Source organism: Hyperolius riggenbachi, chromosome 7 (genome assembly GCF_040937935.1).
Source record: "Hyperolius riggenbachi isolate aHypRig1 chromosome 7, aHypRig1.pri, whole genome shotgun sequence".
Taxonomy (NCBI): Eukaryota; Metazoa; Chordata; class Amphibia; order Anura; family Hyperoliidae; genus Hyperolius; species Hyperolius riggenbachi.
The window spans coordinates 6,890,438-6,917,480 of record NC_090652.1 but is presented as its reverse complement, the minus strand read 5'-3'; the positions used below and the strand labels follow the sequence as shown (position 1 = coordinate 6,917,480).

Sequence of the window (27,043 nt, the reverse complement as noted above, 5' to 3'; positions counted from 1 at the left end):
ACCAGAAGGGAGCCTGTGAGGTACGGTAATTACAACTTACACACGATTTCAGGGTATAACTGCCACCACCACTGGTATGGGCCAGTGGACCCGACTGACTGACTGACTGATCCTGCGAATGAAAAAAACGGTTAAACACACTCTATTCTGTCTAGCTATCAACAATAGTAGTAGAGACCTGGGATCAGTTTCTGTGTATGGCTGAAAAGCAGGGTAGCGGAACAGTGAATTACTTTAATAAAGTATTTTATTCACGGCAATATAAATAATTAATATATACAGAAAATTATTAAAATCAACAATTATTGAGACATGAGATAACACAGTAGGAAAATAAAGAAAGGGAGAAAAAATACTTAGTTTCTGGAAAGATGTCCTTTAGTGGGAAGAATCAAAGTTCCTTGGTAAAGTCCTTTGTTTCAGCTCAATTTAAAATCCAAGCAAAATGGAAAATGTCCTTTGTTTCAGTTCAGACAAGATGGACGATCAAGATGGCCGCTAGCCATGTGTCCTCTGGCTAGCACCAGACAGCTCTCATACAGATGGAATGTGGAGGACTGATGGCCCGCCTGCCGGCCATGTGCTTTTGATGAAGCTGGTTTGGGGTGTGGCAATGCCGGCCCCCTCTGAGTTACCACCCAATGACAGTTCATTCCCTCTGAGAGATTTTAGGGCTAAACTTATAAAATGCCGTAACTCATGAACGATACATGTCATATTTAGGGGGACAGCAGATTCATACTTGTCGGAAAATACCGATTAATATGACATCAGACATGGCTAGGGCAGCGGGTCAGGTTCCTGAGAAGATTCATCTGCAATAACCGGATGGGCTATGGCGATGAATTTCATATCAGCACGTGGGGCAGACTTTAACGAATAAGACTATATGAATTTTATAGCTGTCTCCATTTAATAGGTAAGAAACCCTATCCCACAGGTTTTCATATCTGCCTAGTCGGATCCGCTCCGGCTGCTTTGTCATGGCCCCCTGGAGAGCCAGTTTCCTGGTTCTTTTCATGGGGCCATCTGGCTGTGGGGGAAAAGGAGCTGGTCCCTGCAGGGAATCTGGCCAGGTGCGACATTCTTGAGGGGTGAGGGGAATGCTTTGCTCACAGGGGAACAGATCTCTGGATTAAAAAAAACACAGTGTCGTTTTCTGATCGCTTGCACGACTGCACAGATCCGACAGGGAGCGATCAGGAAATCGACTGTGAATTCTCTAGATTCACCTGCGGTTCTCACGGCTGTTCCGTGACAGTACTCACCTCGGGTGGGGGAAGCCTCCGGATCCTATTGAGGCTTCCCCCGTCCTCCTGTGTCCCATGGCGGCAGCGAAAATCCTCCCAGAGCGGCGGCGATGTAAATATTTACCTCTCAGGCTCCAGCGCAGGCGCAGTATCCGCTCTTCCCACGGATAGACGAAAATAGCCAATCTCCGTCGGGCCGCTCTACTGCACAGGCGCAAGGCCCCTGCGCCTGCGCAGTAGAGCGGACACGATGGAGATCGGCTATTTCTGCCTATCTCTGTGCTGAAAGCTGCAACAGCGCCCCCGCTGGAGCCTGGAAAGGTAAATAAATCAGCGCTTGTCAGGCTTGTCGAGGGAGGATTCCGGGACTCTTCGGGGGAGCCAGTGCTGGACTGCCTGCAGATACAGGAGTGGGGGAAGCCTCATTGGGACCATGAGACTTCCTCCTCCCAAAGTGAGTACAGGGGAACCTTTTTTTGTTACAGGTTCTCTTTCATGGCTGTACCAACAAGCATAGAGGAAGTTAGTTAATACTTACAAACCCAGATTGCTCAGACAAGCAACTGCCAGTCGTGTATGTGGGGGAGTAACGTCCACACTCGCCCTTGTTTGGTGGTTGGTCTCCCAAAAAAACATATGTTTAAAAACGTATAAATATAAAAAGAAACTCCCAGCAAGAAGTAACTAGATATGAGACTGGGTAGGAGCAGGGCCGGCCCTAGACTTTTTGCCGCCTGAGGCAAAATTAGAAAAAATCGCAGGGAACCCCTCTGGGGGGCCGCCGTCCACTTACAATACAGTTGCAGGAAGTGACGTCAGTGGAGCGCACGCTGGAACGCGGAAAAGGTGAGTGATCCCCGCCCGTTGCCTCTTAATCATAGAGCTGGTATTTCAATTTTTAAAGCTGGAGGGGAGTGCAGATCGGGGGACCCAGGCGAGGGAGGGGGGGTCCGACCCCCCTCCCCACCGCTAGGCCCAATACCCCCTTTCTGCCCGCTACCCTTCCAGCTCGGTGGGCGGCCCCCCGCACCCATAGACAGGCGGGTGCCGCCCCCCCAGAAATGCCGCCTAAGGCAAGTGTTTCACCCCGCCTCATGAGCGGGCCGGCCCTGGGTAGGAGGCGCCCAAAGTATATGAAATAATTAAAACCAGTTCAAAAAGGGAAGAAAGTGTTGGCATACCTTCAAAGAAGACACTATAATGTATTCAACAGTTGTATTCAATAAGCACAAAAGGCAATGCGTTTCGTGGCATGTAATCCTCTTCCTCAGGACAATGGTCGAGCCAGCAGCCACATGTCAGTTGAGCCGGCACGCCTCTGTAGTTATACGGTATAGGCTGCAGTAGATATAGTCATACATGTAGGATAAGCATTAAGCATCTGCTTGTGAGTGTTCTGTTGTGAGGCCCCCCTATACATTGTCAGATGAGCCTCTCTGTGTCATCCTTGCTTTAGGAATAGCGAAAGCCTGCGAACAGAACCTGCGGAAGACCCTGTTATACGGAGGCCGGACTGAATACCCCAGTGCCATGGAGCTGAAAGCTATGGTGGTAAGTGACTCCTGCTAAACTACACCTGAGCAATGGGGAGCTTTACTGTTATTTTATATAGCGCCAACATGTCCCGTAGGGCTGTACATAGTGCAAAACAAACCGTGGGGAGCAGAGATACAAGAGAGGTTCAGACCCTCTGCACAATCAGGACAACCAGCAGTACAAATACAGACATAGCTGATGGGTGGTGTGACACTTCAAAAATACTGGTACATGTTCATAGGATAAATTACAGCAGAATAAGAAACACTAGAGCAGGCATGGTCAAACTTGGCCCTCCAGCTGTTAAGGAACAAGTCCCACAATGCATTGCAGGAGTCTGATAGCCACAGTCATGACTCATAAAGGCAAATGGATTGTGGGATTTGTAGTTCCTTAACAGCTGGAGGGCCAAGTTTGCCCATGCCTGCGTGACTAGAAGCATGGTGGTGTAGCGGTTAGCAGTCTCGCCTTGCTGCGCTGGGTCCCCGGTTCTACTCCCAGCCAGGGCACCATCTGTAAGCAATAGGCAGAGAGAAATGTCTGCATGATGTCCAAAACTAGTAGCAAAATCTTTATTGTGGACGTAATAGCTTTAAGCTATGATTAGAGGACAACTGCAGTGAGAGTGATATGGAAGCTGCCATATTTATTTCCTTTTAAGCAATACCAGTCGCCTGACAGCCCTGCTGATCCTCTGCCTCTGCATGCAGCAGATCAGGTATAGCTGAGATTATTGTCAGATCTGACAAGATTAGCTGCATGCTTAGAGATGAGCGTAATGACGTAATTACGATTTCGCGAAATTTCGCGTAATTAGTGTAATTACGATTATGGCCGTAAGTACATAATCGTAATGAAGAAGGATTTCGCGAAATTTCGCGTAACCGTAATTTTTCGCGTAATTTTCGCATTACATTAAGTATTACGAAATTAATGCGTATGGCCATGCTCCCAAGCGGAAAAATTGACGCATGGATCAATGTTAGGTAGCCGCCGACTTTAAGGGTTAATAGCAAAGCCCCCTTAAACGTTAAGAGCCTCAAATTTGGAGAATATTTTAAGGAGATCAGGAGGAATAAGAGGAAAAATGTTTTTTTCAAAAAGACCTTATAGTTTTTGAGAAAATCGATGTTAAAGTTTCAAAGTAAAAATGTATACATTTAAAAACCCGCCGACTTTAACGGTTAATAGCAAAGCCTGCTTAAAGTTTAGGAACACCAAATTCCTAGGGTATATTAAGGGAATCAGTGGGAATAAGAGGAAAATTTTTTTTTTCAAAAAGACCTTATAGTTTTTGAGAAAATCGATATTTACGTTTCAAGGGCAAAAATGTCTTTTAAATGCGGAAAATGTCAGTTTTTTTGGCACAGGTAACAATAGTGTATTATTTTCATAGATTCCCCTAAGTGGGAAGAGTTTTACTTACTTCGTTCTGAGTGTGGGAAATATAAAAAAAAAACGACGTGGGGTCCCCCCTCCCAGACCTCTTTAACCCCTTGTCCCCCATGCAGGCTGGGATAGCCAGAATGCGGAGCACCGGCCGCGTGGGGCTCCGCACCCTGACTATACCAGCCCGCATGGTCCATGGATTGGGGGGTCTCGGAAGGGGAGGGGCAGCCAAGCTTTTCCCTCCCCCTCCGAGCCCTTGTCCAATACAAGGACAAGGGGCTCTTCTCCACCTCCGATGGGCGGTGGAGGTGGAGGCCGCGATTTCCTGGGGGGGGGGGGGGGTTCATGGTGGAATCTGGGAGTCCCCTTTAAAAAGGGGTCCCCCAGATGCCCACCCCCCCTCCCAGGAGAAATGAGTATAGAGGTACTTGTACCCCTTACCCATTTCCTTTAAGAGTTAAAAGTAAATAAACACACAAACACTTAGAAAAAGTATTTTAATTGAACAAAAAACATAACCACGAAAAAAGTCCTTTAATATTCTTAATTAACCAATAATACTTACCTGTCCCTTTAAATAAATGATCCCACGCAATATCCTCGGAAATGTTCTATCAGTTACAATGTAACAAAGTTATTACAATGTAACAACTTTGTTACATTGTAACTACGCCGCACCCGACGTCACTCGCCGCTCAGCCGCCGCAGCAATTACGCGTCCGTGCAGGACGCTAAGTCCCCGCAGCTCCCGCTGTCCACCCCGCCCACATCTGTCACCCACATGTCACCCACATGTGGGTGACATGTGGGTGACATGTGGAGGAGGCGGGGAGGGCAGCGGAGCCGGCGGGGACTTAGCGTCCTGCACGGAGTCCGGACCCGACAGAGCTCTGAGCTATATAGCTCAGAGCTCTCTAAGCATCTTTGTATTTGGGCTCCAAGGAGCCCCATTGGTCCTTAGCAGACCAATGGGGTTCCTTCAAATCAGAAGGAACCCCATTGGTCTGCTAAGGACCAATGGGGCTCCTTGGAGCCCAAATACAAAGATGCTTAGAGAGCTCTGAGCTATATAGCTCAGAGCTGTCGGGTCCGTGCGGCGGCTGAGCGGCGAGTGACGTCGGGTGCGGCGTAGTTACAATGTAACAAAGTTGTTACATTGTAATAACTTTGTTACATTGTAACTGATAGAACATTTCCGAGGATATTGCGTGGGATCATTTATTTAAAGGGACAGGTAAGTATTATTGGTTAATTAAGAATATTAAAGGACTTTTTTCGTGGTTATGTTTTTTGTTCAATTAAAATACTTTTTCTAAGTGTTTGTGTGTTTATTTACTTTTAACTCTTAAAGGAAATGGGTAAGGGGTACAAGTACCTCTATACTCATTTCTCCTGGGAGGGGGGGTGGGCATCTGGGGGACCCCTTTTTAAAGGGGACTCCCAGATTCCACCATGAACCCCCCCCCCCCCCCCCCAGGAAATCGCGGCCTCCACCTCCACCGCCCATCGGAGGTGGAGAAGAGCCCCTTGTCCTTGGATTGGACAAGGGCTCGGAGGGGGAGGGGAAAGCTTGGCTGCCCCTCCCCTTCCGAGACCCCCCAATCCATGGACCATGCGGGCTGGTATAGTCAGGGTGCGGAGCCCCACGCGGCCGGTGTTCCGCATTTTGGCTATCCCAGCCTGCATGGGGGACAAGGGGTTAAAGAGGTCTGGGAGGGGGGACCCCACGTCGGTTTTTTTTTATATTTCCCACACTCAGAACGAAGTAAGTAAAACTCTTCCCACTTGGAAGAATCTATGAAAATAATACACTATTGTTACCTGTGCAAAAAAAACTGACATTTTCCACATTTAAAAGACATTTTTGCCCTTGAAACTTAAAAATCGATTTTCTCAAAAACTATAAGGTCTTTTTGAAAAAATTTTTTTCCTCTTATTCCCACTGATCCCCTTAATATACCCTAGGAATTTGGTGTTCCTAAACTTTAAGCAGGCTTTGCTATTAACCGTTAAAGTCGGCGGGTTTTTAAATGTATACATTTTTACTTTGAAACTTTAACATCGATTTTCTCAAAAACTATAAGGTCTTTTTGAAAAAAAAAATTTCCTCTTATTCCTCCTGATCTCCTTAATATATTCTCCAAATTTGAGGCTCTTAGCATTTAAGGGGGCTTTGCTATTAACCCTTAAAGTCGGCGGCTTTTTTATAGTATACGGAGCGTTACGGTTTAACGCGAAATTACGGTAGCGTTTAATGCGAAATTACGGCATGAACGAAACGCGAAATTACGCGTTGAAAATTACGCTTACGGTATTTTCAATTACGATTTTAATGGCAATTACGCTACCGTAATTTCGCATCGTAATCGCAAATTTCGCATGCGTAATTATAGTAATGCGAAATTACGAAAATTTCGGCTCAACTCCATGCATGCTTGTTTCTGGTGTTATTCAGACACTACTACAGCCATGGGCGGGGGGGGCAAAAATGGGGGGTCGGGTCATGCGGCGCGCCAAAAAATGGAGAGAGAGAGAGAGCAGAAAGGCAGAGAGAGAGAGAGAGACAGCAGAGAGAGAGAGAGAGTTGAGAGGCAGAGAAAGAGAGACAGCAGAAAGGCAGAAAGAAAGAGACAGCAGAAAGAAAGAGACAGCAGAAAGGCAGAGAGAGAAAGTGACAGCAGAAAGGGACATTAGAAAGGCAGAGAGAGTATAGTTGCCCCCAGTATATCTAGTATAGTTGCCCCCAGTGTAGGTAGTGTAGTTGCCCCAGTATTAGTATAGTTGCCCCCAGTGTAGGTAGTATAGTCACCCCCAGTATAGCTAGTATAGTTGCCCCCAGTGTAGGTAGTATAGTCACCCCCAGTATAGCTAGTATAGTTGCCCCCAGTGTAGGTAGTATAGTCACCCCCAGTATAGCTAGTATAGTTGCCCCCAGTGTAGGTAGTATAGTCACCCCCAGTATAGCTAGTATAGTTGCCCCCAGTGCAGGTAGTGTAGTTGCCCCGTATTAGTATAGTTGCCCCCAGTATAACATAGTTGCCCCCAGTATGGGGGAAGCTTGGAAGGAGGGCCAGCGGCAGGGAGGGGGCCCAGACCCCCCACCTCCCTCACCTGGGTCCCCTCCTTCTAGCGCATCCCCCCTCCAAATTAGCAGCGGCAAACAGAATTGAGCATCAGCGGGCGGAGAGGAACTGCCCACCTTCTTCCTGCATTCCAGACGATGGCGCGCAGCATCATCGTCACGTGACACTGGTCTCCGACTTCTCTGCCGCTCACTGTGCTTCCGCTAATCAGGAAGCACAGAGCAGTGGAGAAGGCAGTGACCAGTGTCACGTGATGATGGCGCTGCATACCATCGCCTGGAACGCAGCAAAAAGGTGAGTAATTCCTCTCCGTCCGCTGATGCCCGCTGCTAATTTGGAGGGGAGAAGCGCCAGAAGGAGGAGGCCCAGGTGAGGGAGGTGGGGGGTCTGGCCCCCTTCCCAGCCATTGTCCCCGCTGCCCCTCCTTTTGTGTTGCTTCCTCCTCCTGCGGGTTCGGGGGGGGGGGCAGCAGCTGGCCAGGAGGGGGGGGCGCATGCCCCATTTTGCCCAATGTGCGGATGCCCATGACTGCAGCCAAATAAATCAGCAGGGCTGCCAGGTAACTGGTATTGTTTAATCTTACTAATATTATAAATGCGAAAGTTTGGGTATAAATGCGAAAGTTTGTTACTCAATCACACAACAATGGTTGAAAGGATATAAATGAAATTTGGCACACACATAGTACACTACCTGGAATAACATATAGGATACTTTGTATCCCCATAACCAAAAAGTGGGCGGAGACAAATACAAATTTCACTGGGAAAATGTAAACAGCAGCTATTCTTACACTGTTAATGGCAGGGTTCTCACACTTTGCACAGTTGGTCACTGGGTGACTGGGATTAATATTCAGAAAAGTGGGTGGAGCCTACAAAAGCCAATCAAAATTCACCTGTTGATTTTCAAGGGGAATATTTAATTGCTCTCATTCTAGCACTGTTAATGGCACAAGCCTCAAACCTGGTACAGTTGGTTATTGGGTGACTGGGGTTCAAATTCAGAAAAGGGGTGGAGCCACAAACAGCCAATCAGATTTGTTTCATTTCAATGCAAATTATTGATGCCAAAGACCGCTAAGCTCACAAACTTGATCATTGAGTAGTTGAGGAATTGTGTGTTAGGGTTAGAAAAAGTGGGAGGAGACAACACCAGCCAAATACATACCTGGGCAATGCCAGGCCATCGGCTAGTAGTAAATAAATATGGCAGCCTCCATATCCCTCTCAGTTCAGTTATCCTTTAAGGACCATATAGGTCCGAAACATGTCAGCTTGTCGTGATTGTCAGTGATTTTATGGATACGTCCACAATATAAACTTTGCTTCTTGTTTTGGACATGGTGCAGACCTTCTCTCTGTTTGCCTATTGCTTGTTGGACTGGCTGTCCTGGTCCCAGCACTGTCCTGATCCGAAGATGAGCAGTTTCCCTACTACTCCTAATCGCAATCTGGCAAGGAGTTTGCATGTACTCCCTGTGTCTGCGTGGGTTTCCTCCGGGCACTCCAGTTTCCTCCCACATTTTAAAAACATACAGAGAAGTTAATTGGCTTCCCCCTAAATTGGCCCTAGGCATAGACAATGGACATATGACTGTGGAAGGGATTAAATTGTGAGCTCCTCTGAGACTATACAAGACAATGTACTCTGTACTGCGCTGCAGAAGATGTCAGCACTATATAAATACTAAATAATAATAAAATGAATAATTACTTTATTAAAGAGACACTGAAGCGAAAAAAAAAATATGAGATAGTGAATTGGTTGTGTACTATGAATAATTACTAGAAGATTAGCAGCAAAGAAAATATTGTCATACTTTTATTTTCAGGTATATAGTGTTTTTTCTAACATTGCATCATTCTCTAATATGTGCAGATTACACAACACTCAGCATTCAAAATGAGTCTTTCAGAGCAGTCTGTGAAGTAATGACCTCTCCTCTAGCAGAGGAAAAGTAAATAGTCCAGGAACAGTTGAGATAATAAAAGTCGGAAGACAGCCCTCTCCAGGACTTTGAAAGTCGTAGAGCTTAATGGCTTGTTTGTATAGAGATAACAACTGGAGTTTCTTAACTCTTCCTGTACTGGAAACAATTAGACTGATGTATCTGATCTTAATGTTTTATTTCTTAGCTGTACTACACATACAAATCATAATGTCATCATTTTTTTTTCGCTGCAGTGTCTCTTTAAATGGCTTTAACTGAGTGCTGGATGTTATTGACATGTAATATCCACATTCAGCCATCAGGTGGCAATAAAGGTCCAGGGATATTTTAGCATTGTGTTTACTGATTATGAAACATAGCAGTACAGTGTTGTACCATGTTAGGGCGTGTTCATATTGGCATGAAAAAATTCCGTTTAGCGGAACAAAACAGTATGGATCCTACGCGATGAGCATAGCTCCCAACTATCCCTCTTTTGGAGGGACAGTCCCTCTTTGGGAGCCCTGTCCCCAGGGCCGGGCCGAGGCATAGGCTGGAGAGGCTCCAGCCTCAGGGCGCAGTGTCGGAGGGGGCGCACAATTCATTCAGCTGTCATTCCTAATTGTGTTTGAAGCAGAAAGAAATAAGAAAAGGGGATACATAGCAGTGACTGCAAGCCAGATAACTAGATATTAAGGTGTTGGGGAGGTTGTGGGCCCTGTGGCGCCAATCAGTGTGCGACAGCTGGGGTGGCAGGGATGGAGGGGCGCACTTTGGTGTCTCAGCCTTGGGTGCTGGAGGACCTTGTCCCAGCTCTGCCTGTCCCTCTGTCCCTCTTTCCTCCTCATTTGTCCCTCTTTCAGGACTTTGTCCCTCTTTCTATGTAAATATATATATTTCTATACTAAAAAATGTGTTTGACTCTAAACTTTATTCCCATCCTTTAAATTAATATATTACTCATTTTAAAATGTTAATATGAAGGAAAATGAACCAGGATAGAAAGGACCAGTGTGGTCTGAATTATAAAACAGCATATTTTTCTTATGAAATCTTTATGGTATGTGTGACTAAGGGAGTGATGGGGGCGTGATCAGGGGTGTGGCTGGGGTGTGTCTTAATTGTCCCTCTTTCTCATCTCAAAAAGTTGGGCGGTATGGTGATGAGTGTAACGCACAACTTTTCCAGATCAGTCGGACAAAGTGGATGTCCACAGAGGTCAATTGAATCAATGGTAGCCTATGAGAAGGAGCTTAACCACTTGAAGTGTACCAGAGCTGATATACATAAAATGTTTTATACATACCTGGGGCCTCCTCCAGCCCCATACGCACGGATTGCTCCCACGCCGCCATCCTCCACTGCCCGCAGCTCCGGTACCAGGTCCCCACGCTTCTGTCAGTCGGGCCAGTCTGACGTACGAGAAGTGCGCTGTTTGCATATCTAGATACGTAGAGAGCGCACTTCTCCTGCTAGACTGGCTCCGACTGATGGAAGTGACAGGACCCGGTACCAGAGCCATACAACTGTGCACAGAAATGAATCTTGGCTCCTTTGCTGCCCACCAACAGAGCTTTCTGTTGGTGGCCTCTGATCGCTGCTGCAGGCATTATTTTTTTAAAATTAATTTTATTGTCTTTTTAAAATAAAAAATGTTTTTTTTTTTTTTTTAAATTCCCTCCCCCCGAGAATCAGTCAGGGCGATCACCTCTCATAGGCATGAGCCTATGAGAGGGGATCGCATGATGAGCCCATCCAGGGGACAGCCAAGTGACAGGGCTGTCCCCAGTACAGCGCTGCCGTAGATCACAGCACTGTACAACGAAAAGAAATGGCCACTACTTTTCAGTCTGCTAGCCGCCAGGACTTGACACCTTTTTGGCTTTAGGCAGCAGGGAAGGGGTTAAATTACCACTTTTGCAAAGTGCTTTTGAAAATAAAGAAACTCCTGAGAATCCCCCATGAGGAGATGGGCTAGTCAAAAACCTTCAGTTCTGTCAGATTTCTACTACCTGCTGTAAGTGACAGCAACACAGGAGAAATGTCATTTATGGCTCATTTTACAAAATAAACGTATTTCTTAGTTGTACATGTTTACATGTTTTTTGGGTTGTTTTTTTTATAATTTCTGCTCTTGTGGTCCTTTAAGTCTCATCTGCTCACCTTGCTTATCAGTTGTCCTTTCAGTTATAACTGACAGCAACTGATATATAACTGACAGCAACTGATATATTTCAGTTCTGAGAAAATCTTGTCAGATCTGGAAGAAGAAAATGGTGAGCTTTTGAGAGGAACTGACGTTGAGATAAGTATGTAATATTCATTTGCAGGTACAGCATGTGTTTATTTTGAATCATGTTACTCGGTTCAGGTTCCCTTTAAAAGTGGATACAATTTTGCTAATGTTTGCAGTAATATTTTGTCAGATGCGTATTTCGGTAGCTGCTGACCTGTCAGTGTCTTTAAACTCCAGTGTTGTGTAATTTATCTCTTGCAGGCTGGGAGAAGCTCTAAGAGACAATTGTTCCTTCTGCCTGGAGGAATCGAGCGACATCTGAAGATCAAAACGTGTTCGGTGAGTTCTGTGACGTCACATAATACTGTCAGTGTTCCCAGAGGGTAATGGGGAAGGAAATACGCAGATAAGATTGTCATTGCAGAAGACACTGAATGAACAATGCATTTGTATTTCTGGTGCTTTAAAAGTCATCAGTATATTTCCCTGAATATCTCTCTCCTCCCCTTAAAGAGGAACTCCAGTGAAAATAATGTAGTAAAAAAAGTGCTTCATTTTTACCATAATTATGTATAAATGATTTAGTCAGTGTTTGCTCATTGTAAAATCTTTCCTCTCCCTGATTTACATCCTGAAATTTATCACATGGTGACATTTTTACTGTGGGCAGGTTATGTAGCTGCTCCTAGCTGTTTTGGCTGTTACAGACAGCTGTAAACAGCTATTTCCTGTCTGTGAACATTGTTACAGTGTGGCAGTTTGCCCAGAGTACCGCGGTCCCAGAGCTTCTTGTGGGAGGGGTTTCACCAAAATATTAATCATACAGCGCCCCCTGATGGTCTGTTTGTGAAAAGCATTATATTTCTCATGTAGAAGGGGGTATCAGCTACTGATTGGGATAAAGTTCAATTCTAGGTTGGACTTTCTCTTTAAACCTACAATTAATTCCCCTTACAAAATACTGTTCCCTACTAAAACAAGCTGTCGCCCCACCCCTTCCACCTGTTGTCTGTTACTACCCCTCCGAAATCCAGCAAACTCCACCCATCCCAGTGCTAAACACTATATTACCCCCCCCCCCCCCATCTCTGCACCTAACATAACCCCTCCAAACTCTAGCAAACTCCACCCACCCCAGTGCTAAATACTGTATCCCAAAACGTTGCATAAACCACACACCCCCAGCCCATGGTACATTCCATACTCGTGCCTAAACCTAACATAGCCCCTCCCCTCATGCCCACATCCTGGTTCCTTACCATCTCTCCAAACAACACCAAGGACCATATGCTACTCCTTTTTCTCCTAAATTTTCTCCCAGGAGATCATTTTTTATACTCCGAATAACTTTTCAGAACTCTGAAATTAAAATAGTACCAAAACGTATGTGAAAACGTTATTACTTAATACCTACTCCGCCATTCCTGCACTGTTTTTTCCACCCTGTCAGTGTCTTTTCGTAAACCCCGGAATCTTTCTCCATTGAACCACCTGGTGGGTAATTTGGGTACCACAAGCGCCCGATACATTTTGTAATCAGTTGCAGGGGATAACGGCTGAGATTTTTGGTAACAAATTTTGCGCAGATATTTTGGAGCGGTGGTCAGTGAGGTTTAAGCATAAATATGGTTCAAATAAGAATAGCACTAGGTTTCGATAGATCATTTCCGACATGTCCGATCTGATTTCTCATAGAAGTGAATTGAAATCAATCGGAATAACGATCAGAAAATCGATCGGGCATTAAATCTGCTAAAAAATATCATAGTGTATTCCCAGCATTACTGAATTCTCAGGTCATTTGTGGTATTGTGTGTCACTAATATTGCTGTCAGCCTGGAGACCAGTCTTTGTTTCAGTCTGATAACCTCAGTTGTAGTCTCAGACACGCCCCCTTTGTATGCTTCTAGTGCTGTAAACACCAAGGGAAAGGACACTTTTACACATTATTTAGGTTTTTTTTCTATATTTATCTGTCTTTTATTTTAATGATAGGGTGTGTGTAAATGAAGATTTGTATGTAGGATAAATATTAAACCTGTTTGACTAGACTTAACCGACATTATAAGATCAGAAGGCTAAATTCTGAACATTCCTCTTGGTTTAGGTGGCCTTTGACGTCATAGAAGAAATCTGTACGGAGATGGGAGTGCAGAGGGACGAGGCATACCACGAATACGCCATCTTCGCTGTCACTAATCGCGGTAAGAACGGAAACGGAAAATCTCGCACTGAATATCCTGAGATCTGGGAGTATTACAATCACCTATTACACATCATTAGCTTTATTTCACTAAAGGTGGCCACTCATGATCCAATCTTCTTCATCCAATTTTAACAAATTTATGTAGTAGAATGAAGTGAATATATTGAATGGATATTTATTAGGCAGTCCCTTATATTTCATAGAAATGGTAAGATTGGATGAAAAGATTGCATCATTAGTGGCCACCATAAATGTACAATTTGCCAATTGTTTATGAACGATTCTTCGCATGAACGATTGGAAATAATGGTTTGGGACCACTAATGAACAAAAATCTCCTAGCCAATCCAATCAGATTGAAAGGATTGATCTGAAGATCGGGTCGATTTCATTAATCTGATTAGATTGGTTAGGAGATTTTTGTCCATTAGTGGTCCCAAAAGATCATTTCCATTCATGCGAAGAATCGTTCATAAACAATCGTTTGGCAAATTGTATCGTTGGCGTCCACTTTTCACTTTCCACTTTCACTTTTCACACATTCACCCATAAAAAATGTGGGATCCATGTTTTTAGACTTTTTTTCCGAATACATTAAGATTGCCACACATGACAATTCACTAAGATTTTTAGCTCATGCGTTATCTATTTCACATGCGTTATCTATTGGTATTTTAAGGAATCATGCGGTATTTCATGCGGTATTTGCTGGATTATTGCAACGCAAGGGAAATGAATAAAAGATGTGATACAGACAGCATTTATTATACTGACAAGTAAAGAGCAAGTCCAGGCTGCGTAAAATTTACATAAAATTTGCATGAGCTCAGAACATTAACATCTTATTAACCAATTTTCAATTACTACATAATAATATAGTGAAATTGGGGAAATATGTTTTTATAATTAGCTTTCTTATTTGTAATTAATTAATTATTTATTACATAGTTATTTGGGTTGAAAAAAGACACACGTCCATTGAGTTCAACCAGTAATGTGTAATTAGTTCCCCCCTTTTCTCCGCTGTGTTTTCTCCTTCCAAATGGCTGTTTGTTACAGACAGCTCCAGACTGGAGATATTATTATTATTGATTTATAAAGCGCCAACATATTCTGTGGTGCTGTATAAAGTAAGAAACAAACATGCAGTACAAAATAATACAGACAATGGTATACACCAATATATGAAATACAGGAATTGTACAAAATACAGAATTGGTATTTACAGTGAGAAAATTAATATGAATAAATGTGTAACAAAATCCAAGACACAAAAGGTGAGAGAGCCCTGCCCTTGTGAGCTTACAATCTAAAGGAATGGGGAGGAAACAAGAGGAGGGGTAGTATAAAATATTCATACCTAGAGGCAGTGTGCTTTATGCTGGGTACACACGATGCAATTACCTGCCCGATCGACGCCTGATTGGACCGGAAGATGCATCGTGTGTACATGTCCAAAGTGCACCCAATCGATAAAGCGATCGATTTTTCCAATTATAAGTGCACAAAATCGATCACTTTATCGATCGGACAAGCCGGAAATAATTGCTCGATTCCCATCAATAGGGCATTAAATTGCATCGTGTGTACCCAGCATTAGGCTATTTAGTAGGAGTGCAACTTGGCCAGAGGTCAAAAGGGGAAAAGCCTAAGGTAGAGCGCATGCTTGATGGAAAAAGTGAGTCTTGAGGGCACGTTTAAAGAAATCAAAGGTTGGGGAGTGACAGATGAGCTGTGGCAGAGGATTCCAGAGGATGCGCAAAGGAGATTCTAGAGGAGGACAATAACAGGTCATGTGCAGATCTGAGATTGCGGTGGTATCTGGAAACTAGTAAGGAAATGTACAGGGGAGAGAGATTGTGGAGAGCGGTAGAGTTAAGAGTTTGAACTGGATCCTCTGGTTAATTTGTAGTCAATTATTAGAAAATAGGAGAGGGCCAAGGACAGAGCCTTGAGGAACCCCCACAGATAAAAGATGGGGAGATGAGATCTGATCTGAGTTAGAGGACCGTAAAGGACCTTCTAGAAAAATAGGAAGATATTCAGGGGAGAGCGAGGCCCGTTATTCCTACAGATACTTTCATCTCTAGGTATAAGGTGTGGTCAACAATATCAAACACTCACATCTCACTTGTGTTACCGCATGCTCTAATCTTTGTGAATTGAAATTTATTGAGGTATTTACCTCACAAGTCGGTACTTTACCTCACTAGTCGGTAATTTCAGTGGTGGAACAGCCGTAGTGAATTGACATTTCATGTTCAGTAAAATCATCTGTTTTCTGCGTTACCGCATGCCGTAATGCTGTCTGATGTTACCCTGTGCTCCTTCCCCCCTGCAGGTCAGAACGTGCGTCCCCTGAACAGGAAGGAGTATATTCTGGACGTGTCAGCGGAGATGGAGCAGACGGACAGTAACTACATGTTCTGGTTCCGGCGGATTATCTGGGCGCAGACGCTGAAGTTTGACAATGAGTTGTACGTTACTATGCACTATAACCAGGTATGGCAGAGGACCGTGGACCATACCAACGGCCTCATCTAACAAAGCCGTGATACTGAGATAAGATGGGGGCTTACCATAACTTTACTTTACTCCTTAGGTCTTGCCGGATTACCTGAAAGGATTATTTAACGTATTTTCGCACTCTAAGCCAACCGAACAACAGTTTCAGCAAATATCAAGGCTGGCCTCCCTGCAGCATCGAGCCAAAGACAGCGTATACCTGCCCACCGCGTACGTACACCACTTCCTGACCTGGTCATGTGACTTCCTGTCAGCGTCTGTTCATACTTCCAGTATCAAACCAATAATTACCCCTTTCTCTGTACTTACTTTTGTTACCATTTCCATGTAGTCAACAGATTTTGAATCCTATGAGCAGATTGTGTGGGTAAAACCTCCTACTACTTGGAGGTGGTAAAATTGGTTAGTGTTTGGCCAATCATGATTGAAAGTGTGTGCCAGGCTTGAGTGAGCATTAGCTTGTCACAACTAGCTGAAAGCAATGCTATGTCACAGACATTTTAGGTACCATCATAAACCGGTGGAGATATGATCGCGAGTTTGATTCTTTAGTGATGTGGACCGATTAAATATGAACTTTCTTTTAGTCTGAATGATCTTATTGAAAATATGATCTTTCGTTAAAAATTGTACCATGAATGGGCACCTCACATGGTGTGAGAGTGTGAGGGAAATTGCCTTGAGGTGTGCAGAGCTTAAAGAGAAACTCCGACCAAAAATGGAACTTTATCCCAATCAGTAGCTGATACCTCCTTTTACATGAGAAATCTATTCCTTTTCACAAACAGACCATCAGGGGGCGCTGTATGACTGATATTGTGGTAAAACCCCTCCCACAAGAAAAGTTCGAACTTTTGGCAGTTTCCAGTCTGTGAACCTTGTTGCACTGTGGAAAATAGCTGTTTACAGCTGTTTCCAACTGCCAAAATCCATGCAGCAGCTACATCACCTGCCAGCAGTAAAACGTTCACTGGAGTTCCTCTTTAAATATAGGCAGGAAGGGTCCAGTACGGAACACTCAGCTTCCAAAACAGTTTGCATGCAAACATCCTCCAGTAATGTTGATTTGGTGCATCTGTTTTGAATGGAAGAAGTGTATCCTGCCTATAATTAGGCTCTGCACACCTATATGCTGCTAGTCATTCAGAGGCAGCCTGTTTTGGGAAGTGCTGCCACCTCCCCCTGCTGTGTAAAAAATGTAAGTTTACCTAATGCCTCGCTGCTCCCATTGGATATTTCATATTTGCATTGTTTTTTTATCCAGAGTTTAGGGTTCTAGTGCATAGCTTAGCATCCGTTTTGAATACGAGGTATGTATTTGCCTCTAGGGGGCTCTGCACACCTCTGTTGTCAATTCAGATGCAACCTGGTTTAAAGGATACCTGAGGTGAAAATGAAATAAACAGTTGTATCTATCCTCCTTCTCCTAAAAATGACTTTTTTAAGATATTCCACAGTTTTATTTTATATTTAAATCTACTTTTTAAGTTGTTACTGCTTTATTGTTTTTGCTCAATGACACATTCTTTGAAGTTTGCCTGAGCTAAAATCTATGAACTATTGATCCTTTTTATCTCTTTCCTGCTCTCAGAAGCCATTTTCTGCTAGGAAAGTGTTTTATAGTTGGAATTTCTTATCAGTGAGGGTCACACTGTAGTCACTTCCTGTCTGAGTCAGGACTGAGTCAGCCACTTACATACCTGATATTTAACTCTTTCAGGCAGAGAAAGAAAAAAAGGAACACAGCCTAGTTATTTGTGTGCTAGGCACTGTACATACCCATGTCTATCTCATCATGTCACATGTCACCTCGGGTATCTTTAAGGATGCACTGCCATCTCTCCCGTGTTGTATACATATTTATTATCTGCTAGTTAGACCAGCAACGGGAGCTCCAAACAATTGCTGTAACTCTGGTTTCTTTACTACATTACTGAGACCAGATAATGCAACGCTTTGAACTTATTTTGAAGATGTTATTCCTGCTCTCTCTTTGTCAAAGAAGTGCTACAGGATAGCTCAGAACCGCCACCTACTGGCTAGAATTACAATATATGAAATATTCATGGTCAATATGTAATTTTTCTTGTTATTAAAATAACATTTTAAAAATGTACTTTTATTAGTGAAGATAATAAATGCAAATATTCCCTTATACTTTTCCTGTAAAAAACATCTTGTTACTTAAAGTGGATTTTGTATTGTGTAGCCATCCAGCCACTAGAGGGAGCTGTGACTGTTTTGTGCACTTATGTTTCATTCTTATCAATATATGTATTTATGTGCAGGAGGGAAATCCAGGATTACATCCCCAGCCAGTTCTTTAAGGCAGTGAAGCCGCAGTCTTGGTTAAATATGGTGATGCAGAACATGCAGCAGATTCAGCCGCTGAGTCCGCACCAGGCACGAGCACAGTTCCTAGGTAAGATAACTCCACCGCGACGACGGTCCTTACTAAAGCCTGAGTGTCGGCAGAGCTGACATTCCAGATATAAGTGAACACTTGTGTCATAAAGCTGATCCCTCGACGCCTTCATATAGCTTTTTTTTGGGTTCCAAAAAGTGATCATGTGACTACTGCTCCAATCACCGTCAGGCTTGCTTTTGTGGGGAAATAGTGTGTCGTTGCATCATAATTTACGGTATTAGTCCTGGAGAGAATCCGAAGACATAATGACAAAAGTTGTTTAGGTGACAATTTTAATGACTAACTGTACAAGATTCCTCTGCAAGCTTTCCAAACTTTTAAGTTTCTTCTTCAGGCATGTTTCAGAAATAGTTCAGAACCACCAGCTCTGAAACATGGCTGAAGAAGAAACTTTTAAAGAGGAACTCCAGTGAAAATAATGTAATAAAAAAGTGCTTCATTTTTCACAATAATTATGTATAAATGATTTAGTCAGTATTTTCCCATTGTAAAATGTTCTTTCCTCTTCCTGATTTACATTCTGACATTTATCACATGGTGACATTTTTACTGCTGGCAGGTGATGTCAGTGGATGGAGATGCTGCTTGCTTTTCTGGCAATTGGAAACCGCTGTAAACAGCTGTTCTTTACCCAAAATGCAACAAGGCTCCCACAGTGTGATGTCAGAACCATGGTCCTGACATCACCCTGTGGGAGGGGTTTCACCACAATATCAGCCATACAGAGCCTCCTGATGATCCGTTTGTGAAAAGGAAGAGATTTCTCATGGGAAAGGGGGTATCAGCTACTGAGTGGCATGAAGTGCAATTCTTGGTTACGGTTTCTCTTTAAAGTTTAGAAAGCTTGCACAGAAATATTGTACAGTTAGCCATTAAAGGCATCACCTAAACAACTTTTGTTGTTATGTATTCGGATTTTGCATCGTAATGAAACTAAACTAAACTAAAGAACAACTTTCCGTTAGGGGGAGTATCGTTGCCATCCCCTTTCCTATATTATATAGCTTCCCAACTAGAACAGATAGCTCACTGGTTCGTAACAGAGTCCCTGCAACCCCCGGACCTGCTGGGATTCTCCTCTACTGAACCTACAAGCAGTCTCCCGTTTGCACTACTAAAAGGTACCCTCCAAACATACCCCAACACTATCCTAACGCAAGCCTCCAGGGTTTGGCGGATGGCGAGCAGACTCATGTCCCATTCCACATGGGAATACTTCACACCCTTATGGCATAACCCTAAACTCCCTGAACTACTTAAACTCTGCAACACTTCCCGTTGGGCTGACTCTGGAATTCATTATTTGGGCCAAATCATTACAAAGTCATCTTTGCGCTCATACACAGACCTTCAAAACCACTATTCATTATCCCCACAATTTCAATATATGTACTTGCAACTCCAACATGCTCTGCGATATCAATTTCCTAATGGCCTTCCTTCCATTGAAACCTCAACCCTTATGGAATTCCTTAAAGACGGCCCACAGCCACACCATATAGGCACTCTGTATAATGTACTAAATAACCATATAGCCGGCCCAATCGTGGAAAAATCCAAAGATAAAAGGTTGCAACTAAACTTCCAAATTTACGAAGAGGAGTGGGAGGACTGTCTGCTCGCTACCCGTCTAGTATCTCCTTGTATCAGGGATCGCCTAACCCAACTATACATATTCCACCAAAGCTACCTTATCCCGAAGCATATCTCTAAATACTCCTCACATATACGGTAGCTAATATCTGTCCGAAATGTGCACTTGTCAACCCCTCTTTTTTACATCTGCTATGGTCTTGCCCCCCGATTGCTGATCTATGGAGACAAGTGGTCAAATTTCTGCACGATACCATGGGATCACCAGCTACGCTGGATGTCAAATGTTGTATCCTAAATATATACAATTAAGATTCCGATTCCGATCTCGGAACTTCCGATGAGTAGGTTGTCATTTTTTGCATCAGAGAATGCGAAAAATCTCACCCAAAAATTCCGAAATCGGAAAAACGGGATTGGTCTAAAATGACCGCAGTAATCCAATTTTTGCATAAAAATTCTGCCTTATCCGATTGGCCCAATGCTTCTGAGTTCTGTGATTCGTTTCCGGAAATGTGGAAATGTTACTTCCGCAGAACTGAATCCCCAGTGAGGCCCTCCTCAAAGACTGGAGGTGGACAGTACTGATTTCTCGTTCATGTTTTCTAGGCCTCCTCCATCCTGGAGTGCCGTCTTTGGGTATCCACCTGGCTCAATAAAGATTCATTAAAAAAAAAGCCAGTTTGTTCCTTTCAGAGCTATAGATAATCAATTTCTGGGTGAGGCCGCAATTGTAAATTTCCCAGAATGCCTCCTGTGGGGAACGTCTAGTCTGGTCAGCATGATCAGTAGCTCAACTAGACTTTTTTCATCATGGAAGATGAGGAAAATGATTGGATAAATGTGGTAACAGTTACTGTTGCCTGCAAAGGATATAGAGTTCAGTGGTTGGCGAAACATCTACTTTAAGGGCTAAATTAGTTTGGCCAGCCATTTTGGATGGCATTCTGAATGGGCATACCCTTTATTTGCTTCTAAGGTATCTCAGGGGAAGCAATCGGTCAGTTTCCACTTTTTGTCCGCATCAAGAGCCACCCTGTTTCTCCTCTCCATAGGACAGTACGTTCATCAGATGACCTGAGCATGGCAGTCTATCAGAGGCTGCTGCACAAGCTTGTTATATTTCTGATGTCTCTATACAGTATAGTATGCTGCTATTAGACCAGGAGGAGGGCGGAGCCTTGCCCACTCTAGCTGGTTGTTGCAGCCGTGGAGAACAAGACTGGGCACAGATCTGGTAATGAACAGAACTGTTGTGATGTAAATACTTTTTAGATGTAGGAAAGGGTATTTGGAGCAGTTTTGTAATGTAATCGTAGTGATGAATTGGAGGAAGGGACGTCTTTGTATTCTCCTCCTATGTATGCTGAATGGATGTGTGGTGTTGGCATCTTGGTAGCAGCTCTCTTGTGATCTGATTTCTGTCTGTAGGTCTCTGGGTGGCTTCGTGGTATGCTGTACATGGGTAACACTGCATGGGTCAGTGACATGTGGTATGCTGCACATGGGTGACATTGTATTTAGTGCCTATGTCTTTATTCTTGCATGCAGGTCTGGTTAGCGCGTTCCCCACATTTGGCTCCTCCTTCTTCTACATCCAGAGCTGCAGTAACAGCTTGGTCATCTCACCGTGTATCCTGGCCGTCAACCAGAACGGGCTGAACTTCCTCAACAAGGAGACGCATGTACGTATAGATGAGGCTTTGCACGCAGCAAGGAGGGGGGACAATAAGTACTGTAATGCATACTATCTCTGTTATTTGCCCAAAGAATAGAGGAGAGGGTGCCTTTTTCAAACATATAAAACGTAGCATTTAATGTAATAAGCGTCAATAAGATTGCAAGTAGGTAACATTAAAATGCAGACAAGGTTGTCACTAGATTATTGCGCATGCAAACCATGCACCATTCACCACCATCGCCACAAGTGTAACTGAGCTTAGAGGGGATCCCCAGGAGACAATCCTCATCCAGGTTACTCCAACAAACAGTTGAATAGGAAGCCAAGCCGTGACCCAGGAAGTACTTCCTGGGTGGCGGCTTGGCTTCCTATTGGTGGAAGCTAACAGAGACGGGGAGCGGTGGGAGGAGCCTGGAATCCAGGCGGAGATGCTACGAGGCTGGCTGACAGCCTCACATAAATAAAGCAGGCTAGTGACAAGCAGATTGTCGCTAGGCAGGTGATCTTTTAAGGGGGTGCGTCGTGGGGGGGGGGGTCTGTGGCGGTACAGTGACCCAGGGCATCTCCTTGCGCACACGACATGCCTCTGGGTCCTTTGAAGCAAATTACCCAAGAGAAACTTGACCAATGGGTCTAGTCAAGGTGACATACTACAATATGTAGAAGTGATAGTGATCCCCTTATGTGTCCCCTTTTAAGATGCAAGTCTTATTTGTGAGTAAACAGGGACCTTAAAGGGGATGAACTATAGTCAAAACCTTGTCCTCAACCACAATAGGTAAGTATTGACCCAAATCATTCAATAACCAATGAAAACATCATTTTATTATAAATCTTATTCAAAAAAATTCACATAAATACAAATACACTGTATCCACATAGCCATTACAGCAAAGTCATGATTAAACAGCTTACAAGCAATATGTACAGTTCCCAATAAGGGTACCATGAAACTGGAAATTGTCCCTTATATCATGTCCACCACTATATAAGCATCATCTTTGGGACAAATATATCCATATATTTAACAATTTATGTACGCCCGAGGTAAACAATCCATTTTCTCAATGCGTTTCGTGTAACATCGGACCATATAATATTCACTTCTTCAGGAGTAATGAATTTCCCAGCTAAGTTTTATCGCGTAATTGGCTTGAATCAATCAAAATCTCAGGAAAAGGGTATGCTTCATAGCAGGATTCAAATAATCGCAGTTATGTCAAATTAGAAGTACATGAAGAACCCACAGTACGCAGGTAACTTCCTTATGATGATTGGAGTAGGCTTGAGTAGTTTGCTGTCAGCATGACAGTAGGAAGTCTGAGGATATGGCTCAGCCTGCGTTTCCTGCCTCTGGATCCTATTAGGATTACCATATGCCATCTCGGGTTCTCTTTAAAGAGGATCTGTAACATCAAAAGATCCCCTGGGGGGTACTCACCTCGGGTGGGGGAAGCCTCGGGATCCTAATGAGGCTTCCCACGCCGTCCTCTGTCCCACGGGGGTCTCGCTGCAGCCCTCCGTACAAGATGACGTCATTATTTACCTTCCCGGCTCCTGCGCAGGCGCTCTGACGACTGTCGGCTCCGAACTACACGGAAATACCCGATCGCCGTCGGGTCTGCTCTACTGCGCAGGCGCAAGTTTCCGGCGCCTGCGCAGTAGAGCGGACCCGACGGAGATCGGGTATTTCCGTGTAGTTCGGAGCCGAGAGCAGCCACAGCGCCCCCGCTGGAGCCAGCAAAGGTAAATATTGAAGCTACAGTCGGGCCTGTCGCCGGCTGTTCGGAGGGCTGCAGCGAGACCCCCATGGGACAGAGGACGGCGTGGGAAGCCTCATTAGGATCCCGAGGCTTCCCCCACCCGAGGTGAGTACCCCCCAGGGGATCTTTTTGAGGTTACAGAGTCTCTTTAAGGCTTTGTTTACATCTAAAATCACAGTCGCTGAGGCCAGCGGTTTGCGATTTTGTGAGTGTTTGTTTTTAGCGCTTCTCCCGGCGCTTCCCTGCACACTACGATTTTATGTAAAGCGCTTTGTTTGTTCACTTCTTCATGCAAGTCAGGAAGTGAACTCTTTGACCTGGAAAAGAATAAATACAATTTATTTATTGTTAAAAGCGCTGGGGAAATTGCTATACAAAGCGCTTTCAAGCGTTTTGCGATTTCTCTATACCTTCCATTGAGGCAAATCGCCCCAAAAATGGCAGCGCTTTGCTGAGTGGATCGCAATCGAACCGCGCAGATGTGAATCATTGCACAACTGCTTTTAGGGCGATTTTAAAAATCGACGGCACTTAAAAAAAAGGCGAAAGCGCCCCTAGGTGTGAACAAACCCTAAAGGAGTTATCGATCAAAATGTGCTGCCCTATGATATACTTACCCGGGGCTTCCTCCAGCCCCTTGCAGCTGACATGTCTCTCAGAATCTCTGCTTGCAGCCGTCAGGGCGGGGTCCCCACCGGTGTCTCGCGAGGCCGTCCTCCTTTACTACGCCTGCGCGAGCGCTGCTGTCAGTCAAGTCCACATTGTCCGCAGTGCACTGCGCAGGCGCAGAAGTACTGTGGCTGTGCAGTACACTGCGGACAACGTGGACTTGATTGACAGTAGCGCTTGCGCAGGCGCAGTAGAGGAGGTTGGCCTCTGCACCAGTGGGGTTTCCAGGCCAGCAGCTGCGACAGGAGATGCTGCGAGGGACATGTCGGCTGCAAGGGGCTGGAGGAAGCCCCAGGGAAGTATATTATGGGGCAGCACATTTTGATAACTCCTTTATTTCCTGACTTATATTACACCTCTCTGATACTGCAGCAGTCTTTGGTAGGTTTTGGGGTTCCATATCAATAGAGTGCTGGGGCCCCATGAAAAGCTCGCATCGGGGCCCCAAGGTCCTAAGTTACGCCACTGGCTCCTCCCTAAGGCTTACACTGGCGGCCCCAGCTAGTTGGCAATTCAAATTACGCTATTCCACATTGCACACTTTCTCCAATTGACAAGCAGGAGCTGTGTGAGTGGGAGGCTTACTTGATAAGACAGGGTGTTTGGCAAGAGGCTCTTACCCCTACCGCACAATCGGCTCTCACCACATCGATGATGCAGGAGTCGGGGGCTATCCGGATAGTGTGTGAGGTTGCCAGTGATGGCAGAGGCCGATGCGGCTAGGTTTTCAGCTGCAGTGCGCAAGGCGTGAAATGCACGCACAGACCACTCCCACCAACGCTTTCGGTCACGTAGAAATACACTCAGGGCCGGATTTGTACTTCTTACCGCCCAAGGCCGACTATTACCAGCCGCCCCAACCGAAACCGTATCCTACCACCTCTCTCCACACACACCCACCCAAACATTTTTGGGCCGCTGGTGTCCTCTATTGCGGCTAGTGCCGAGGTCTCCATGGCAATATGAAGTGAATCAATCACGTCACACAGGGGAACTGGTCAATCAAGCGATCTACAGGTGATGGGCGTGCTGGGAGCCTTCCACCACACACACATTGTCAAAAGTGGCTCACAATTGGACATTGGGTGGGGTCAGCAACACGTAAAAGTGAGACCTGTACCCACTGCTGTCTCCAGGGTAACAGCGCTGGCCAATCAATAATTAAGAAATGGGTACTGTGAGAGGCTGCCTTCTGTATTCTGTACTATTTGCTGGTGCTGCCCCTGGTCCTTTCATCCCCCACACCAAGTGTGTGAGACCCGGCCTTCTGTAACTGCCTGCAGCTGCTGCTATCTTATTGGACAAGGCCTGGCTTTTTGCTAGTCACACACTGTTCACAAACGTTTGGTTAACGGACTGCAGCTGCCTGTAGCACAGCACAGGCAGATGCCAGCTGGTACTAATAGTGCAGTTATCCTGACCACTTTCATTTGTTTGGACACTTGCAAATAATGCCCTGCAAATAATGCCCACTGTCTGCAGGCCGCCCCTTGTTTATCTGGTGCCCTAGGCAATGGCCTATGTGGCCTTGCCATAAATCCGGCCATGAATACACTGTGAGTCACATGACTGTTGTTGGTCTACAGGAGCTGATGGTGGCGTTCCCCTTGAAGGACATCCAGAGCACCAGGACTCAGCGGCCGGCCCCCGGGCTCAGCTACCCCTATGTGGACGTGTTGCTGGGTGACATGACGTCACAGCGGGTGACACAGCTGCAGCTGGAACAGGTGAGGCATTACCTGCTGCTATGACAGCAGCACACACTTGTCATATATTATACCAGTGCTGTCTAACTTCGTGTGTGTGTGTGGGGGGGGGGGGGGGGGGTGGGGGCGTGACTAGCACCAGATTTTTCAGCTGGAGAGGGCAGAGCATCAATGTCCTGGCTTCGGGGGGCAGAGCCAAGCCCAAACAAAAGGTGGGCCTGCCAGATGAGACGGCCTGACACACAAAATAACCTGGGCAAGTGAGTGCAGCCCGGGGTCACATCTGGCCCTTGGGCCGCCAGTTGGACAGTCTGGGCAAGTAAGTGTGGCTTGGGGTCACATCCGGCCCTCGGGCTGCCAGTTGAACAGCCCTGTACTATATAGGACATTAGGTATACAATAACATTTCTATAGCGCTTTTCTCCCATAGGACTCAAAGCGCTTAGGCTCTCTCAGATTCAGTAATTAGTAGGATGAAGTATTCACACAACAAAAGTTATATTTCTGCAAATGCCAAACTGAACAGGTGGGTTTTCAGTCTGGATTTAAACACGTCCAGGGATGGAGCTGTGCTGATCTGTTGAGGTAAGGAGTTCCAAAACGTAGGGGCAGCATGGCAGAAGGCTCTGGGACCAAAAGTTTCCAAGTGGACTCTGAGTATGACTAGATTATTAGAACCTGTGAATCTGAGAATGCGGGGATTGCTACACCGCTAAGGACAGAGAGGCTCAGGGTGACAGGGAATGCCATTGGTAGATTGTGACATAGGTGATCTCATCTGGGCATTCCTAGCGTCTTTCCCATACACTGTTCCAGGAAAATGTTGGTATTAAATGATCCCCCTAAAGTTGGCCACACACACCATACAATTTTTTAATATATTTTTTTCAATCTAACAATTACAATCAAGTTTTCTGGTTGTAACATTGGAGCAATGTATCAAACACGTGTTCAATTTTTCCCCAATTATAAAAAAATAAAAGATTGAAAACTCTGAAAAAAATGGCTTGGGTCTAAATCAAAAAATTGACTATTCTTGCTTGA

The 27,043-nt window shown here is 44.9% G+C and overlaps 1 protein-coding gene across 1 annotated transcript in view; it reads left to right on the top strand.

Annotated features, from left to right (window-relative positions):
* Window positions 1–27,043, top strand: part of MYO15A (myosin XVA) — a 175,999-nt gene that overhangs the window by 140,966 nt on the left and 7,990 nt on the right. The window contains exons 56-63 of the mRNA XM_068246380.1: window positions 2,707–2,801; window positions 11,689–11,766; window positions 13,535–13,631; window positions 15,975–16,135; window positions 16,236–16,369; window positions 18,448–18,581; window positions 21,732–21,865; window positions 25,880–26,020. Coding sequence (XP_068102481.1) covers window positions 2,707–2,801; window positions 11,689–11,766; window positions 13,535–13,631; window positions 15,975–16,135; window positions 16,236–16,369; window positions 18,448–18,581; window positions 21,732–21,865; window positions 25,880–26,020 — 974 coding nt within the window. The remainder of the gene's footprint in view (window positions 1–2,706; window positions 2,802–11,688; window positions 11,767–13,534; window positions 13,632–15,974; window positions 16,136–16,235; window positions 16,370–18,447; window positions 18,582–21,731; window positions 21,866–25,879; window positions 26,021–27,043) is intronic.